The sequence below is a fragment of the Dryas octopetala genome, chromosome 5 (genome assembly GCF_963921425.1).
Source record: "Dryas octopetala chromosome 5, drDryOcto1.1, whole genome shotgun sequence".
Lineage (NCBI taxonomy): Eukaryota > Viridiplantae > Streptophyta > Magnoliopsida > Rosales > Rosaceae > Dryas > Dryas octopetala.
This window is the reverse complement of record NC_141370.1, coordinates 3,063,074-3,081,482: the sequence shown is the minus strand read 5'-3', so window position 1 is coordinate 3,081,482 and position 18,409 is coordinate 3,063,074. Positions and strand designations below refer to the sequence as shown.

Here is an 18,409-nt window from a genome sequence, read left to right as displayed (position 1 = left end):
TCGCAAAGACAAACAAATCCAGTTATTTTAATATATATGATATCTACTCGGCAGTTACCACACTTCATCACTAAATAAATACCAAGCACTAAACCCTAATCCCAGAGCATGCGCAAATGCAAAGAGATTTGAACATGTTCAACTACAAATAAGTTTACAGTTTCTAACGAAATGCATATGGCGAGAGTCTTCCAGTAATCATAATGAAATGAATACGAAACAGTCTGAAATAAATATAAGAAAAATATAGTATGCAGTCGTCTAACAGAAAAAGAAATCTAGCAATTGCCCCACAATTATAGAGAAACACACGATCTGAGTTGATCCTAACTATGCGCCTGTAATTCTTGAGACTGCAAGTTTGTTGTATCGCCCCTCATTATCAAAACCTCCCAAATCAAGCATGTCCTACAGAGAAGAGTCGTCCCATGATTTAGCGTGACTTTTTAATTTTTACTCGGCACCTAACGGCCATGAATAATAAAGGGTCATGTGGATTGAAAATTGCGTTAATCACCTGAAAACCTGCATAATTCAACGCTTCCCTCGGTGCCCACCACCACCTGACCTCGCACCAGGATAGCGAGCAAATTGCAACCTTAAATTGACCGAATCACGGTCATGCTCATCGAATTTATAACCTGCAAAATCGAGCTCGACCATTTACGCAGTAACAACTAGGTACGTTTTCAACGGCGAATCAGGGCATCAGCAGATAGATGATATAAGACGTGAAATCATTATCTTAAATACATAACACCTATCACTTTTCAGCCCACCTAAGTAGCATACGTGGGTTCTCCACAGATTTCCTAGATTGAAAGGGTAAAATGGGCCTCCCTTATTCCAAAATAAAGTTCACACGCTCTCTCCCTAAAAATAACGTATACAGTACAATTGGGGAAACCTCACCAGAATGAGGTTTCAACTTGCAATACTATTAGGGAATCCTCACCAGTCATGATGAGATAACTATATCGACAGCACCATCCTTAGAATGACATTACAAGTGTGGTCAAACAAATGATTAGACGCCTTCCTTGACCAGTCTCAGCAGCCTATTTAAAAGTTTAACCCATCAATTCCCCACGAAACCAACCAGATTTAAGGGTCATCATAATCTAGGATTATAATGAGTCAGGAAGGTAAGTCCTTCCATTGTTTGGAAGAATTTACAAAGTTTGGCTAATGGCATTGGATGACTTTGAAAACCATGCACAGACCTAAAGTATCGGGTGAAACCAAGACGTAATAAATACTAAACAAACTGACAGATGCCCCTAACCCATAACAGAACCTGCAGAATAACAAATATGGCCAGCAGCAATCTTTGTTCACCTCCTTCAATGCCAATACAAAATGGCTAAAAATATCACATCATTCTTCATAAAGAGAAGTCCCACGCCTTGAATAGTGACTTATCTCACTTTAAACGGGAAATAAATGCCGCACAACTAAGGATTTGGGAAGCTTTCTGAAATTTTTGAAAATGTCAGTAAGCTCTTTTAAGTTAAAAGCGTTTTAAGTCACAAATCCTGGGTATAGATTTTCCGTGTGAATTGTGTTCAATATTGATGCACTATACACTACACTATAAAATTATAAATTGTTAAATTTTGTAAGCTAATTTGTTTTTTTCTAAAATTTTGAAAACGGCCTTTCCTTTTTTTCTTTTGTTAATTCACAGCCAAGCAAAAACCCGCAGTATCAACTAGATACACATCCTTTTCTTTTTCTTTCTCTTTTTAAAAGGATGTATAATGAATCATTTGGCAGCCCTTCTTCTTTCAAAGTAAAAAATAAATTGAATATGCCAACAAACATATGGGGCTATGATTACAACAAATTAAGGGAAATTGTAAGCTTACCTTGCAAGGCATCCATAGCAGTGGCTGCATGAGCTGGGCTCACAAAATCAACAAAACAAAGTACCAGAGGATCTCCTCCAGGCTGCACAGATTAATTATTAGTGAATCCATCAACCACTAAATATTGAATCTACCTTTGGAGAAAGATAAACTTACATGTCTCGATTCCTTGCTTACAAGTCTCACTTCCTTGTAGCCAACAAAAGGGCGAAAGATATCTTCAAACCCGAGTGAAGGGAAAATCTAGAAAGGTAAAGTACAAGTGACAATGGATAAAAAAAAAAAAAAAGGATAGAAAACTGCAAGCCCTCAACAAATGAAAGGATACGAGCTACTTCACGTCGTGTACAGTTGGGAGGCAATCCCTCCACAAATAGCGTACTGGTAGCACCAGGAGGAAGGGGAGCCTCAGGCCGTCCACTTCCCAATCCCATGACCCTCTCTTTCACACTTGCCCCTGGGTCAACACCCCCAATTCCCATCATACGTGGATCATCAACAGAACGACCAGGTAGTCCCCCACTCATGGTTCTAGCAGACTGTCCCCCACTATACGATGACATTTGCTGAAATGTTACTTGTTACATTAGCCCCCCAAACATAAACATATGGTGAAAAATGCAAGTGAGATCCAAAAAGTATAAAAAGTGGGTACCGCGGTACGAAGGTAACGGTCATATGACGCATTAATGGAGTCAGTATCTCTAATTCCGCGGAGAGAACCTCTATCATCTTCATGGGGATAATAATTAGGCAGGTCGTGGCCACTGTGGGCATCTAAGAGATTAAGAATGTACTTTAGTATATGCCAAAAGAGACAAGAAAGCAACAAATATTTGAACTGCATGGGTGACTAAAGGCAGAATGTGCCTTTGTTAAGAAAATCAAATCTCTATAGAAAAAAGCTACAAACAGGAGAATATTAAGTTAAAATTGCAGACAACCTAACAAATACAATTGCAATAATCACTTGAAACTACTGCATCAGTTGTAATCAGGTAATTAGGTAGCGAAAATCCATTTAAGATGCGCAAGTATCTGAAGATATTCAATCTGCTAACATGACTACTTGAATTTTTTTTTTTTTTCCATCCAGCTTAGTACTTTTTATGGTAACTATAGTGAACCAACATAATAGCATATCTTCAAATAACTTCAATTACATGTTTAATACAATCTGTGCACTGACCAACGGAATGCAGAAATAGGCATAAAAGGTCAAACCTTAAATGAAACAAAGTATTTCTTAATGATTACTAATTATTTACAGCCTCCAACGATTTTGTATCCATTTGTCCACTATTTTCAATTTTATAACACATGCAACCTACGGGCTACTGCGGTAAAGATATGTCTTATAACAAACCGACATAATGAGATTCATAGTACTTATTTTCAACTCTCATATCATACTTTAAACAACGGTTACACTCATAAATGTGTGACGAACACCACATAGAGCACACCAAGTTACCAAGAATGCAAATTTATCATATAATCTAAGCAAGTACATCTTATAAATAACCCTTGCGGCCCCAATTACACATATCAGAAGCAATGCCTCAATAAGCTGATTCACATACACATCAACGGTGATCAAAACACATATAACATAGATCAACCACTTAAAACTCCGTTGGGTTTATTAGAAACTGCACGGAAAATTAAAAAAGAGCTGCGATCCCAAATTTCAATTCCTCAAGCCAATGAAATTTCCAGTACTTGGAAGTCAGCTGAAATCTCCATTTGTTGTTTACAGAATAAAATTTCATGGCACAGCTTTTGTTTTTAGTTTTTTGTCTATTAATTCTGATTTCTCAGCAACCAAACAGAGATTAAAACCCCAAGAACCCTAATTTCATGAAGCACAAAGAGATAGATAGAGAGAGAGAGAGGGAGATGGGAATTCTAGGAGATGTGTGAGGAATTGAATATACCGTAATCGGAGCGTGGGCGCTTGCCGACGACGGAATTCATCGCCGACGGTGGTGGCTGGCGTGCATCGCTGTACCTCCAATAACCTTCGGCCATGTTTGTTATCTGTTTGGTTTGTGAGATAATAAGAAATGGAGCAGAAGAGCAGAAATGGAGAGGTCACAACACGCAAAGAGATTCCCTTTCAGTAGAGAAGGAGGGATGAAATTTGATGAGTGGATCAGAGATGAGATGTCTAATTTTTAAGTGAGAGCGGGCAAATAACAAATGTCGTCCTTTGCAGTTGCGCTCTCGGCTTTGCTTCTACTTCTCGATTTCCCTTTCGTTGTCTTTTTCCTTTTTTTTTTTTTTTTTTTTTTTCTTTTTTAAAAAATGGTTAAACTCAACCTTAAATCTTTTTTTTTTTTTTTTTCCCCAGGTAAAAGAACAAAACCGAAACCCTTTTATTTTATGGTAACATATAAACAAGTAATGTGATATACAAACATGAGTCCATGCTCTAACAAGAAAGTCTCATATGTTTTTTTTTATTTTTTTTATTTTTTATTTTTTACATTTGTATGAATTGAATACGGACCCTTTCTAATTTTAACCATTTACCTCAACAACTATTACCACTTAAGCTAATCCAAAAACTTATTATAATCTGATTTTATTTTGTGCTGATTTTTAGACATTTTTGCAAGAGGTTTAGATCTTAATCATCCTTATGAGATATTCTTGTTAACTTTAATAGGCTGATATGAATTAGATCACTTACCTGAATTCACCATAGCAGCATCCATGTTGCAAATCAGTAATTGGTCTAGATCTTCTTTGCACTCACAGCAGCCTTAACACTTTCTACTATATGGGGAGTAGCCTTAGTTGTGTGTATTCTCTGCGTGCAAAGGGATCTAGTATATATATATATATATATATCTTTACTGTCCTCAAGAGTTTGAATCCCATAACCAAACTCTTTAAGATATCCTAATTAGTATAGCATACTAATTCATTGTCCTTTAATGATTAGGAATCCCTTTAGCCTTTTATAACTTTGTGAACACTTAATCTTATTAAGGCTGCAAGGTTCAATCCATATGGAACTCGGTTAATGCTTAGGCTGCAGGTTTCCTGATGCAACTAGGTGACCAAAACCAGAATGGGGTTGAACATCAACTCCAACATTCTCCCACTTGGTCAAATAGATGCTTATGCAGCTAAGCACAACCCTTTAGTGCGCACAGGATTCCATTGAATTCTAATTCCCAACAAGCCTCTGTCAGAAATGAGTTCTTACATAGAGCTCCAAAAACTTTTCGGATTAAATATTTCATCCTGAGCTTTAGTAACTACATATGCAAGCACTCATATCCACATGAGACACCAACAAGACAATGTAAAACCAGAATAACCAATGTGTTTCCTAAAGTGTTACTCAAATGCATATCAAAATGCACAACAAACACAATCATTCTGTTAGATCCTCTCTTTATCAGATTTTTACAAATCTGCCTTATGTTTCTAATGAAACATCCATATGCATAATGCAACTTATATGCCTTTAAGCAAATTGTCATTCAATAACATAAACCAGATAAGACAGAGGCATGCTAACCAAAATTGGATGCCAATCTGTTTCTATAAATTTTTAAAAGTGAATAACAATTTGCAAGTCTTTAAAAAATTATCCAAAACATCCAAAACAAACTTTAATGACCAATTAAAACAAATGAGAAGGAAAATAACAGGAAAAACATTGCTCCCACTAACTCTGCAGATCCAAAACAGAAGACAACCCCATACTTGCCACATGCCTATGAAACGTTGAATTAGGCAATCCTTTGTTGAGTGGATCTGCAATCATCAAGTTAGTGCTAATGTGATCAATCTTAATGTATCCTGACTTGACCTTCTCCCTTACCAACAGAAATTTTAAATCTAAATGCTTAGTGCCAGACGATCTTTTATTGTTCTTGGTGTAATCCACTGCAGCACTGTTATCACACCATATTTGTATAGGTTTCTCTATGTTTTCTAAAACCCTCATGCTAGAAATGAAGTTCCTTAACCATATTGCCTGAATGGTAGCCTCATAACATGCCACAAACTCAGCATGCATGGTCGAAGAAGCCACTGTGGACTGCTTAACACTTTTCCATGAGACTGCTCCACCTGCAAATAAGAAAACATGACTGCTAGTTGACTTTTTAGAGTCTGGACATCCTGCAAAGTCAGAGTCAGTGTATCCAATTAACTCTAACACATTGCTCCTTCTATAACACAACTTGTAATCTTTAGTTCTTTGCAAATATCTCATGACTCTCTTAGCTGCCACCCAATGAGGAATACCTGGATTCGATTGAAATCTGCCAAGTACAGAAATTGCAAAGGCTATATCAGGCCTTGTGCAGACTTGTGCATACATTAAACTTCCCACAAGTGAAGCATAGGGTCTTGACTGCATTTCTAGCTTATCTTGGTCAGTAATTGGAGCTTGTTTCTTACTTAATTTGTCACCCTTTCCTAAAGGCAAATCTGTACCAGTGCAAGAACTCATATTAAATCTTTTCAGTACCTTCTCTATGTAGCCTTTTTGAGATAAACCTAGTATCCCTTTCTCCCTATCTCGAGTAATCTCTATGCCTAACACATATGCAGCCTCTCCCATGTCCTTCATATCAAAACTTTTAGATAGGAAAGTTTTAGTGTGATTCAGCATAGTCAAATTAGTACTAGCTAGCAGAATGTCATCTACATATAATACTAAAATCACAAAATGTCTCCCACTGACCTTAACATAAATACACTCATCCACTTGATTCTCAAAGAAACCAAAACCTTGAATCACTTCATCAAATTTAAGGTACCACTGCCTAGATGCTTGTTTCAAACCATAGATTGACTTCTTGAGTTTGCAAACTAAACTTTCTCTCCCTTCTTGAATGAAACCTTCTGGCTGCTTCATATAGATTTCCTCATATAGGTCTCCATTCAAGAATGCAGTTTTAACATCCATTTGATGTAGAAACAAGTCAAAATGTGCAACCATAGCCATAATCACCCTGAAGGAATCTTTTGTGGAGACTGGTGAGAAGGTTTCTGTGAAATCCACACCTTCTTGTTGAGTGAATCCTTTAGCAACTAGTCTGGCCTTATATCTTTCAACCTGCCCCTTCGAGTCTCTTTTGGTTTTGAAAACCCATTTGCATCCTATAGGCTTAACTCCTTTTGGCAAATCGACTAAGTCCCATACTCCATTCTGCTTCATTGAATCCATTTCAGATTTCATAGCCCCTAGCCAATGTTCATTTTCCTCACTTGTCATTGCTGCTTTGAATGTGTAAGGATCAGTGTTAGTGCCTTCATCAGGTTGCTCAGATTCCTGCAAGTTAACTACATAGTCATTGGATAATGCAGGTTTCCTAACTCTAGTTGATCTTCTTATGACTGCATTCCTGGTTTGCATTGGAGTTACATCATCAGAAACATGATTATCTACGATTTTTGGATCATTAATTGTTTCTAATGGTTGGTTTGGTATAGGTTCCTTGTTGATGCTTAAATCAGAGATTGCTATATCAACAGGTTTTTCTGATTCTCTTTCTCTTGCAGTATGCATGGCTATAGGCTCTTCTAACTCATCAAAAACAAAATCATTATTCTCAGATATAGCAGCAGGGTCTTCTAGGAACTTAGCTCTCCCTGTTTCAACAAACCTTGTACTGTGGTTAGGACAATAGAACCTAAAACCCTTAGTTCTATCTGGATAGCCAACAAAATAACAACTCACAGTCTTAGAGTCAAGCTTCTTCTCTGCAGGATTATACACTTTTGCTTCTGCCTTGCATCCCCAAATTTTAAAATGGTTAAAACTTGGTTTTCTTTTGAACCACAACTCATATGGAGTCAAGTTTACAGCTTTAGAGGGTACTCTATTTAGAATATAGTTTGCAGTTCTAAGTGCTTCTCCCCACAGAAAATCAGGCAAGCCACTAGTGCATGTCATACATCTTACCATCTCTATTAGTGTTCGATTTCTCCTTTCAGATACCCCATTCTGCTGGGGTGTGCCTGGGTTGGTATATTGTGCAACTATGCCATTTTGTTGCAGAAATTTGGCAAAGGGTCCAGGGTTCCTACCTTCCTCAGTATATCTTCCATAGTACTCACCCCCTCTGTCAGATCTCACCACTTTAATTTTCAAATCTAATTGGTTTTCCACTTCAGCCTTGTATATTTTAAAAGCTTCTAGTGCACTTGACTTCTCTGTCAAGAGATAAATGTAACCAAAACGTGAGAAGTCATCAGTGAATGTAATAAAATATCGAAAACCATCATGTGTGGGCTTAGGGAATGGACCACAAATATCTGTATGAATGAGTTCAAGCAGGTTTTCACTTCTAATTGCACCTTTCTTTCTGTTATTTACCATTTTTCCTTTTATACATTCAATACAGAATTCATCAACTTGACTGTCCAGTGTAGGTAAGGCTTCATTCTTTACCAGTTTTTGTATCCTTTCATGTCCAATGTGTCCTAACCTTTTATGCCAAAGCTTAGATGAGGTTTCTTTAGGCAAAATTCTGTTAATGATAGTTGTATTGCAGACAATATTTTCAGATTCTTTTAAGCAAAGACTAAATAAATTATCACAAACCAAACCTTTTCCAACTAAATCATCATCCTTATAGATAGAAATTCCAAATCTGTCAAATACAAACTTAAAATTGGATCTAATCAACTTGCTAATAGAAACTAAATTCCTTCTCATAGAAGGTACATAAACTACATCAACTAAGTCCAAAATAAATCCTGATTCCAGCTTCAATCTGACAACTCCAATGTACTCTACTTCCACCTTGACTCCATTGCCTACGAACACAGCAACCTCATCCTTGCTTGGCACCCTCTTGCTTATGAATCCCTGCAAGGTATTGGACACATGAATAGTAGCACCACTGTCAAGCCACCACAAATCACTAGCAACATTAACCAAATTAGATTCAAAGCATACTAAAGCATGTTTCAAGTTACCTTTAGTCTTTCTCTTATCTAGCCACTTCTTATACTTGATACAATTTCTCTTAAGGTGACCAAATTTTCTGCAAAAATAGCATTGCAGTCCATTTGGTTTGGTAGCCTGAGAGTTGTTAGGTCGATGTGGAGGATTGGAGGAGTTTTGATGATTGGGAAGGTTTGCTGCTGCAGCCTTAGCATTGTTTCTATAGCCATTCCTAGAGCTTGATGCCTTAGAATCTTGCACAAAATTCACAACTCTTTCAGCCTTATTTTTCTTAATCTCCTTTTCTTCATTTACACAAAAGCCTATCAATTCATCTAAACTCCATTTCTCCCTCTGAGTATTGTAACTACTCCTCAACTGTGTGTACTCACTTGGCAGTGAATTCAAGGCCAAGTGAACCAGATAAGCATCACTCATAGGCACTTCTAATTCTGTCAGTTTGGTTCCTGCTTCAATAATGCTCATTATATGCTCTCTAACACTCTTTTCTCCATCATGTTTAGCTAGTGACAAGGTGTTCATAAGATTAGAAATTTCAGCTTTTTCAGACTCTTTAAACTTAGCTTCAATCGATGCAAGATAAGTCTTTGCATTATCTGACTCTGGTATGCCTCCTTTCACAGAATCAGACATAGATCTCTTCATGATCAGAATTGACATTCTGTTAGCCTTAGTCCATTTTTCATATTTTGCCCTTGTTGATGGATCAATCCATTCATCTCCATTCTCAATTGGCTTTGGTGGTGCCTCCTCCCTTAATGCCAAGTCCAAATCCATCAGTCCAAGAACAATCTCTAAATCAGCTTTCCACTTCTTGAAGTTGGTACCAGTCAAGGTTTGGATGGAATTGAAATTCAAAGAAGAATTTACAACTGAGAATTTAAAAACTAAGTGTTAAACTTAATCCCCAAGAAAAACTTTACTAACACAGTCGACTCACACCTATGGGCTGAGAGTAAACCATGCTATAGCACTTAGATTATGAATATACATGTACTGCCTTATAAAGAACTTCCCACATCGATGGACAGAAGGAAATCCTTTAATAGTCCATGTAAATTCATCTTCTATGCTAGCCATCACCACACTGACCACAGTGAAGTATTTATCACTTATGAGCAGATAAGTACTTCACCTGTCATGTGTTGGTCATGCAATTTGATCAACAACCTGTTGTTTTGGAGACTTCTCAAGTTAACTAGGCTGCGAGTTGCTTGCTTAATTAGTTCAAGAACCCTCCAAAACATTGATCATGCCTGAGTTTACATATATATACAATATCTCAGATAATACAATAAGATAAATAATCATTCTTCATAGGTTTTGATTTTAGGAGATATTACTTGCAACACTATAAGTTACAAACATAATAAAACTGCTGCATAAAACTGTTAGTGCAGAAAAAATATGATTTTCATGGCAATACAGATTGAACAGAGAAATTCGATTTCAAAAAATATGCATACAGTGGTCTTTAACATATAATTTCTCACATATAATCAGATTGTCAATTTTCTTTAAGGTTTCTAAACATACAGCCAAGCTCTGATACCACATGTTAACTTTAATAGGCTGATATGAATTAGATCACTTACCTGAATTCACCATAGCAGCATCCATGTTGCAAATCAGTAATTGGTCTAGATCTTCTTTGCACTCACAGCAGCCTTAACACTTTCTACTATATGGGGAGTAGCCTTAGTTGTGTGTATTCTCTGCGTGCAAAGGGATCTAGTATATATATATATATATATATCTTTACTGTCCTCAAGAGTTTGAATCCCATAACCAAACTCTTTAAGATATCCTAATTAGTATAGCATACTAATTCATTGTCCTTTAATGATTAGGAATCCCTTTAGCCTTTTATAACTTTGTGAACACTTAATCTTATTAAGGCTGCAAGGTTCAATCCATATGGAACTCGGTTAATGCTTAGGCTGCAGGTTTCCTGATGCAACTAGGTGACCAAAACCAGAATGGGGTTGAACATCAACTCCAACAATTCTACATATTAATTACAGATTGAAGGCAACTCTAAGCTTAATGTTAATTGTACTACAAGCCGAAAATGTAGATAAATTACAAGTAATGCTAATACATATTGTGTCACTTCCAAAGTAGAGATAAACCGCACTTATAAGTTGTTGTGATCCCAGTATAAATTGTGCGTTAATACTAAAAAATAAAATGCATCTACATCAGCTTGGACAAGAGGTGATAGGCAACTTTAATAGAAAGATGTCAAATTTTGGCCCATCTGGAGCAATAGCACCACAACATTAGGTTCTTACAAATGGGAGGTGACTCCTCGCTCAACATATTGCAATCTTACATCTGACCCATTTAATAGGCACCAAAAGGATTGAGAGGAGTGAGTAGCTAAATATTGCTAATTGGGTCATGTTTCAATTTTGCAAGGATATGTTTCATCTCTGGACCATATCCAAGTAGTTTTCAATTTCGCACTGATGATGACAACACTAAAATGCTTTATTAGTATCTTTTAGTTTGAAAACGCCTTAGCCCACATTAATATAAAGAAAACTAATGGAATAGTTTGAATAAATTAGTTAAGATAAGATTGAAACTTACATGACTTACAAGCATGAACATAAACAATATGAAAACGGATCTGAAAACGGTGACGTTTTGCCTTGCAGGCTTAAATGGCTGATTGTTTTTGTTGGGCCAACCCGATTGCAGGCTCGCAGCATATGGCCCATTTTACAGTTACACATCCACACGTTAATAGACTAATTTAAAGAGTCCATTTTTGCTCACCAATAAAGGTTATTTTTAAGAAATGTTATGATATCCAAGACTTCATTTTAAGTTAAAAAAAAAATTAAAATTTTTTTTTTTTTTATTATGCGGGAAAGGAGTTGGTTGGGTTATTAAATTTTTCAAGTTGTTGCTTTTCTTTCTGTTACTTCGAAAGTAGCTGCTTCAGCTTCAGCCACTCGAATTTTCGATATTTCTTTTTATTTCTCATCAAACGAATGACATCTTCTTCTGGAAATCCTAGCTATTCTTAGCATGATATTGGGGAATCTCATTGCTATTACTCAAACAAGCATGAAACGTATGCTTGCGTATTCGTCCATAGGTCAAATTGGATATGTAATTATTGGAATAATTGTTGGAGACTCAAATGGTGGATATGCAAGCATGATAACTTATATGCTGTTCTATATCTCCATGAATCTAGGAACTTTTGCTTGCATTGTATCATTTGGTCTACGTACCGGAACTGATAACCTTTTTTCTTTCATTTATATTATGCCGGAACCGTTGAATTCATTAGATACCGGTTTACATAGTGTTTTCTCCTATTTTATTTCTTGTCGATCTTCTTTCATCTCTATCGGAGACTCGTATTTGGTCCAATCAGAAATGATTCTATCATTTATATATCAGCAATTCAATATATATATATATATATACCACATAACATATATTATACTAATATGTATTTATTATACTTATACATGCCCCTATTTCTATCTTTTTTAGCGTGGAGTTTTGAATACTTGAACGGTCGATTCTTTTTTTTTTTTGTCTTAGCTTTCACCTTTCCGAATGAAACCAGAGGAATGTTTCATTATGATCTAGATTGCACTTTTCTCTTTCATTTTATTCTTATTCTTAGGGCAGACCCTCTATAACCTATAACATAACTAAAAAAAAAAAAACGAAAAGGGAAATTTTAAAATTTAGTATTATTAATTTATAATTTAATTAATAGCCATAACTAATCGAATGGCTATAACTAATCATTCCGTTAATTTTTAATTAATTAAAGTGATTTAGATTAGTAAATTAGTTTATAATTAGAATATAATTCTAAATTAAATTATTTATTAATGAAATATGAAATTATTTCGAATTATATATTATATATATAATATATATTTTATATTTAGTATTTAGAATTTAGAATATATATAATAATTAATTATAAGATTATAATATACTTAATAATATACAATAAGATGCTAACATAATATACAATAAGATTCTAACTTAATTATTAGATTATATTACTAACCGGTAATTTTTTCTTATTATCATTTGTAGGATTGTATTGGTGCTATTGATGGAGTACATGTGCATGCTTCAATACCTCCTTGTGATCAAGTACCATATATTGGAAGGAAGGGACTACCAACACAAAATATAATGGCTGCATGCAATTTTGACATGCAATTCATATTTGCATGTGCAGGTTGGGAAGGCACTGCTCATGATACAAGGGTATTCCTTTCGGTTCTACGAGATCACACTTTGAATTTTCCTAAACCTCCAAATGGTAATTTTTTAAGAAAAAAATGTGCACATAATTTAACTTCTTGTTGCAATTTATAAGTAAAAGTTATATCATAAACCATATATATCTTTTATTTTCAGGAAAATATTATCTAGTGGATGCAGGATACCCACAAATGAAAGGTTTTTTGGGACCATATAAAGGTGAAAGGTATCATCTTCCTGATTTCCGTAGGGGTACTCAACCAATGGGTTATAAAGAAGTATTCAACCAAGCACATTCTTCTCTTAGGAGCGTTATTGAACGTACTTTTGGAGTGTGGAAAAAAAGATGGAATATATTACGAGACATGCCTAGTTATCCATTCAAGAAGCAAGTGAAAATAGTTATTGCAACCATGACACTTCATAACTATATAAGAAGGTATGCCCAACGTGATTGTCATTTTGAAGAAAGTGGAGATGACCCAAATGACATCCTAAGTGAAGTGATAGGAAGGGAAGCTTATGCACAAGAAGAAGATGGTCAAGTAGCTCAAGAATTGGAGGCACTGAGGAATAATATTGCTGCAAGTTTAATGAGTGCATCATCTATTTAGACATTTTAATATATATATTTATGTAGGAGTAGTTTAGTTATTTTTATAAATAAATTTGCCCAAGATTATTTAATATTGATGCAGTATGTAGGATTTAACATACAACATTGGTTAGCATTCAAATTTCATTACTTATTCAATTAAAATTATGGTTCTTCAATGTGCCATTGAAATTATGTATCATATTAATTTGTACTATTATTTTTTTTTTTGGTTGAGAAATAAAACATAATGGTTTGCAATTGTTCTCTAGCTAAATTTTTTTTGAAACGATGTGCCAAACATAATAAGTTCATTTGTGTTTGGTTGATATATATATATATATATATAGATTAATTTCTATATTCTTTTTTCTTGCAAAGTGAAAGTTATGAAAAAATATAGAAAAAAAATGTATAAACGCAAGTGGAAGTGGTTTTTTAACCAAACAAGTAACTGTAAAGCACTTTCAGTATCATGTCCATTTTAGTCATTATATACAGTCAAAGCACTTTTAATACTAATATTTACCAAACACATAAGAATTGTTTTTTGTATCTATAGCACTATTCATAATATAGTTTACCAAACACTTAACTATTTTATTTCACAGCTGATTATAATCACAGCACATTTGACAGTGATTATTTTCACAGCACAGCAGTACCAAACTAGCCCTAAAACATCTGTTAAATAAATATTTTTCAATAGATGAAGAAAATAGAGTTCATAAAGTTCAAAGCTTCATAGTAAATTCACAAAATATAATCCCTATTACATATAACTCCATAAAAATAATACATATTCATACAAACTAAATAAAGGTCATAAAAACAACAACTTGAGCTTCAAAATAAACCACTAAACCTCGGGTATGCAACAAATGGGGATGACTTTACCATCTGTCACACCTCGAACCTCAGGTATGCAACAGATGCACCTATCTTGAATATCCCTAGAGATTAATACCACCAATCAAGCATTAATCTTCCCAAGATACCCAAGACAGGTTAAGCATTTTAAATTGATGAGACCGGTTGGATCAGAGATGATAAATAGCGGAAAACATGTGAAGTAAAAATGCTATGGATCAAATCTTAGCCCAACCCATGATCGAAGCATTTTTTACCATAACAGTCAGCCATAATTCTTTTCTTTGCCTTGGCATCCCAGGACTTTCAATGTTCGGATCTAATTGCTATTGTGTTTTTAAACTCAAAAATATTAATCGTTGGACTGAGAGTGAGAGGGCTCAAATAAAAACAATAAATCTTGGTAAAGAAAGTAAATCACATCCAAGCTTAGCTGATAAACAATTGTAGTTCTTACTATAAATTGAGCCATAAATATGAATGGGAGATCATATTGAGATGATGATGAAATAAAAAGACAAAATAAATGCTAACAAATACTGGAAAGTAACAAGATCTAGGATTAATTATACTCGAAAATAAAGGTAATTAATATTCCTCAAACTTAAAAGAAATAAAATCGTAAAGAAAATACTAAAAATAAATGTAAATAAGCTGAAATTAATAAAGGACAGCTGTTCACAAATGACAAACAGTACAAATAGTACAAACAAGTAAAATCAGAGCATAACGGCTGAGGAGAATTTTTCAGTGTTGTAGGTTTTTGGATGTGTCTGTGTATCGAGCTCCTGAATTCTTCTTTGAGAAAGGTATTTATAGTAGGGAAAAGCTCAAAACTCTAGTCCTTCTTTCTTGGATAGCTGACAAGTGTACGTTTGGGAGTGACCTTTGCAGAGAAATGAGTACAACTTTGACAGCTGGGGATAGCTTTTTGACAGCTTTCCTGGGACGTGTGTTGTAACATTAATGGTCATGTTCCCTCTGCCTTATGTATCTTCTCGGTGAGGTCTTGCTAAAAGCTTTTGTTCGCTCGTCGAGGTCTGATAAGCTTTTCACTAAATGGGCTTAGACTTGGGGCATTTGGGTGAATTTAATAAATTGAGCTTTTGTGCCTTGTAACTGGACTGAATATCAATGTCATGTCGCATACTTAAAATATGGTACAAACACACACATTGTAAGAATTTCAACTTTCTAAAACGAGTTTAACAAGGAATTTGAAATGAGGACATGGAGAGCTGATCATTGCTCACTGTCCCATTCCAATCAGTTGCCTCTCATCGATCAATGCCAACATTATATATATGAGAATTAAATGTGAAAGTGAAATACTAAAAAAAAAACCCTAAAAACAAAAAAGCAAATAAATAAAGTTAGGAATGGAAAAAAGTCAAAGGGAAAAGACCTAAACCAGTTGATTCAATGGCCATCCACACTGCGTCTGCAACCAGATTACTAGAACTCATATTCTTACTTCGCAGGGTTTGTTGATAGAGCTTTAGGAAACTCAAGAAACATGGTTTCTAAAACCTGAATCTAATTGGTGCCCAAACAAACATTTCACAATAGTTTATGCAGAGATGAAACATATTTTTTACGGGTGGGTACTTGTAACCCAAAAACCGATAATGAAGCGGGTTCGGGGTTTTTTTTTTTAAATTATTTTATTTTATTTTTTTTCAATTGGGAGTTCGGTTGTCCAAACTTATGGGTTCAAATCTTTTTGGATTCAAATTAATTTAATTTTTTGCAAGCTTAATCCTAAGGAGATGGTTTCAAACTTCAAATTATAATGTGAAATGGATCCTATAAGAGATTTCATATTTACCCTCAGATCCCTCATTAGAAGGTGCGTGTATATGTATTATATATATATATATATCTCTCTCTACTAAGCGTGAATATTGCTGCACCCAAGGGTTACTAGCGGCTTCACTGACCTTTGATCTGGAAGTTGGTGAAGCCGCTGACACTCCTTAGGTCCGACAATGGTCATGTCAATAGAGAAAGAAAAAGAGTGAGAGAGGGAGAAGGGTTGCCAATGCAGGGTGTTCGCGACCAAATATGGGGAGTGAGGTGTCACACCCCGAACCCCGGGTATGCAACAGAGACACCTATCTTAAATGCCCCAAGAGATTAATACCACTAAATCAAGTATTAATCCCTTAAGATACTCAAGGTGAGTTAAGCCTTTTGGGTTTAATATGGGTTAGATCAAAGATAATAAATAGAAGAAAACATGTGAAATAAAAATAAAACTTCTTTATAAAACCAACTCCTAAGGTTACGATAGTCTATTGCAACTTTGAAAAATTAAATAAATTCGAAATACATAGCAAGCATAGTATAAAGGTTTCAAAATTACGTCAACGTAAAATCAAAGTAAATAGTTCAAAACCATCTCCAAACAATAGAGGAAAATCATTCAAAACGTACTCGATTTGAGAAAACAATTAAATGACATCACCTATAAAATCAAGGAAGTTGACAAGTCTTAAGATGCTGCTCTGCTCGACCCTCATCCAACTTCGTCTCTTTACCATGCTCGTACTTATAAAAACATCCAATAAACAAGGAACAACAAAACAAATGTAAGGGGTAAGCATCTTATACGATCATAGCTTCCTTTCAGGGCCTCAAGGGACCCTAGCTAGTTTGAAAACCACAAAACATTTCTGAGTGTAAATTATTATGGAAACCATTTCTTGTTGGATCCTTAAATTATCAAAATAAGTTATTCAAACATTTCCTTTGAAATTTTTTCAAAACATTTATGACTAGGCTGTATAGCAATATGATTATAAACATGCAAATCATTCATACCTGATAGTCAATATACAATGGTACAATTATGCCCAGCTATTAAAAGAAATAGGATCTATAGCGAGAGTGCATACCCTGGTAAATAGAGATAGGAATTCGAAAATGAGAAACTATATCATTTGCCACCGGATCAGTTATGAGCCCTGGCTTCGCATAAGCACACGTCACACATATTAGTTTGGCTAGGCGCGTACCCTATAACGTAAGTGATCAATTCTTATAAAAGCTTTAGGGACTTGAACCCAAGGTCACCAACAATGCTACCTTAACTCTCAAACCAATCATAATAATAGCATGTTATAATAATTTAAAAACACAAACACACACAAAGTCCATAGTCAGGAATGTAGGATAAATCCTCTACCTGAAATCCAATGCTCTTCACGTATTCTATTACATAGCCTATGCATCCCCATTCGTCTCGAATCCATCGCCTTCGGTACCTAGTGTTCCTAGTGTCCGACAATACGACAACTTAGTCAAAAGTTAAGTTCAACACAATCTCATTATGACTCATCCTTTTAGGTCTCACATCCCTAAAGACTCTAGTCCTACGTGGACTAAACTCTATTCTTTAGAGTTTCTAAGTTTCCAGTTTTATCTTAAAGTCAAACCACTTGACTAATTGCTTTAATTCAAAGCAATTGCATAAATTAATTTAGGTTAGAATAAATCAAACCTAAGTATTATTCAAGTATTTAATTAATTAGTATTTCTCCAAAATATTCCACTAATTAATTAAGCTCGAATAAAGGTCCATTAATTTTAACTACTAAATTTCAGTAACTTTTTAGTTTAGATACCAAAATTAAATAGCATTTTAGATTAGGTACTAGTTGAAAAGTCAAACAAAATAATAAAGTAAAAAGTATTAGAATTTACAAACACTACATCACATGCCACTACAATAAAAAAATAAAAATAATATTACATCACAAATATTACATTAATTTTTACTATATTGTATTAAAAAAAAAATCAATTCAGTCACAAATTAATTGTGATTGTCTTGGTATATTGAAAGAGACAACTAACACTACTATACTATGTATTATT

General features: G+C 34.8%; 2 protein-coding genes across 2 annotated transcripts; one reads left to right on the top strand and one right to left on the bottom strand.

Annotated features, from left to right (window-relative positions):
• LOC147283573 (RNA-binding protein 2-like) lies at nucleotides 1–4,091 on the bottom strand. Its single transcript, XM_086244966.1, has 7 exons — nucleotides 3,806–4,091; nucleotides 2,524–2,645; nucleotides 2,197–2,434; nucleotides 2,025–2,086; nucleotides 1,869–1,950; nucleotides 518–641; nucleotides 1–408 (listed from the first exon to the last, which is right to left on the bottom strand). Exons 1-6 carry the CDS (start codon nucleotides 3,897–3,899, stop codon nucleotides 535–537), a joined length of 705 nt encoding a protein of 234 aa, XP_086101092.1. The 5' UTR covers nucleotides 3,900–4,091; the 3' UTR covers nucleotides 1–408; nucleotides 518–534.
• An 8,806-nt stretch (nucleotides 4,092–12,897) lies between these two features.
• Nucleotides 12,898–13,679, top strand: LOC147283572 (uncharacterized). The gene is made up of 2 exons (XM_086245540.1): nucleotides 12,898–13,123; nucleotides 13,222–13,679. Exons 1-2 carry the CDS (start codon nucleotides 12,994–12,996, stop codon nucleotides 13,677–13,679), a joined length of 588 nt encoding a protein of 195 aa, XP_086101666.1. The 5' UTR covers nucleotides 12,898–12,993.
• The last annotated feature ends 4,730 nt before the right edge of the window (nucleotides 13,680–18,409 follow it).

Bases quoted from the DNA above. Each gene is read 5' to 3' on its own strand.
- LOC147283573 (XM_086244966.1), bottom strand. From the start codon at position 3,899: ATGGCCGAAGGTTATTGGAGGTACAGCGATGCACGCCAGCCACCACCG. The intron at 2,435-2,523 runs GTACCCACTTTT...GTAACATTTCAG, and splicing joins ACCGTTACCTTCGTACCGCG to CAAATGTCATCGTATAGTGG. The intron at 1,951-2,024 runs GTAAGTTTATCT...TAATCTGTGCAG, and splicing joins TAAGCAAGGAATCGAGACAT to CCTGGAGGAGATCCTCTGGT.
- LOC147283572 (XM_086245540.1), top strand. From the start codon at position 12,994: ATGGCTGCATGCAATTTTGACATGCAATTCATATTTGCATGTGCAGGT. The intron at 13,124-13,221 runs GTAATTTTTTAA...TTTTATTTTCAG, and splicing joins TTTTCCTAAACCTCCAAATG to GAAAATATTATCTAGTGGAT.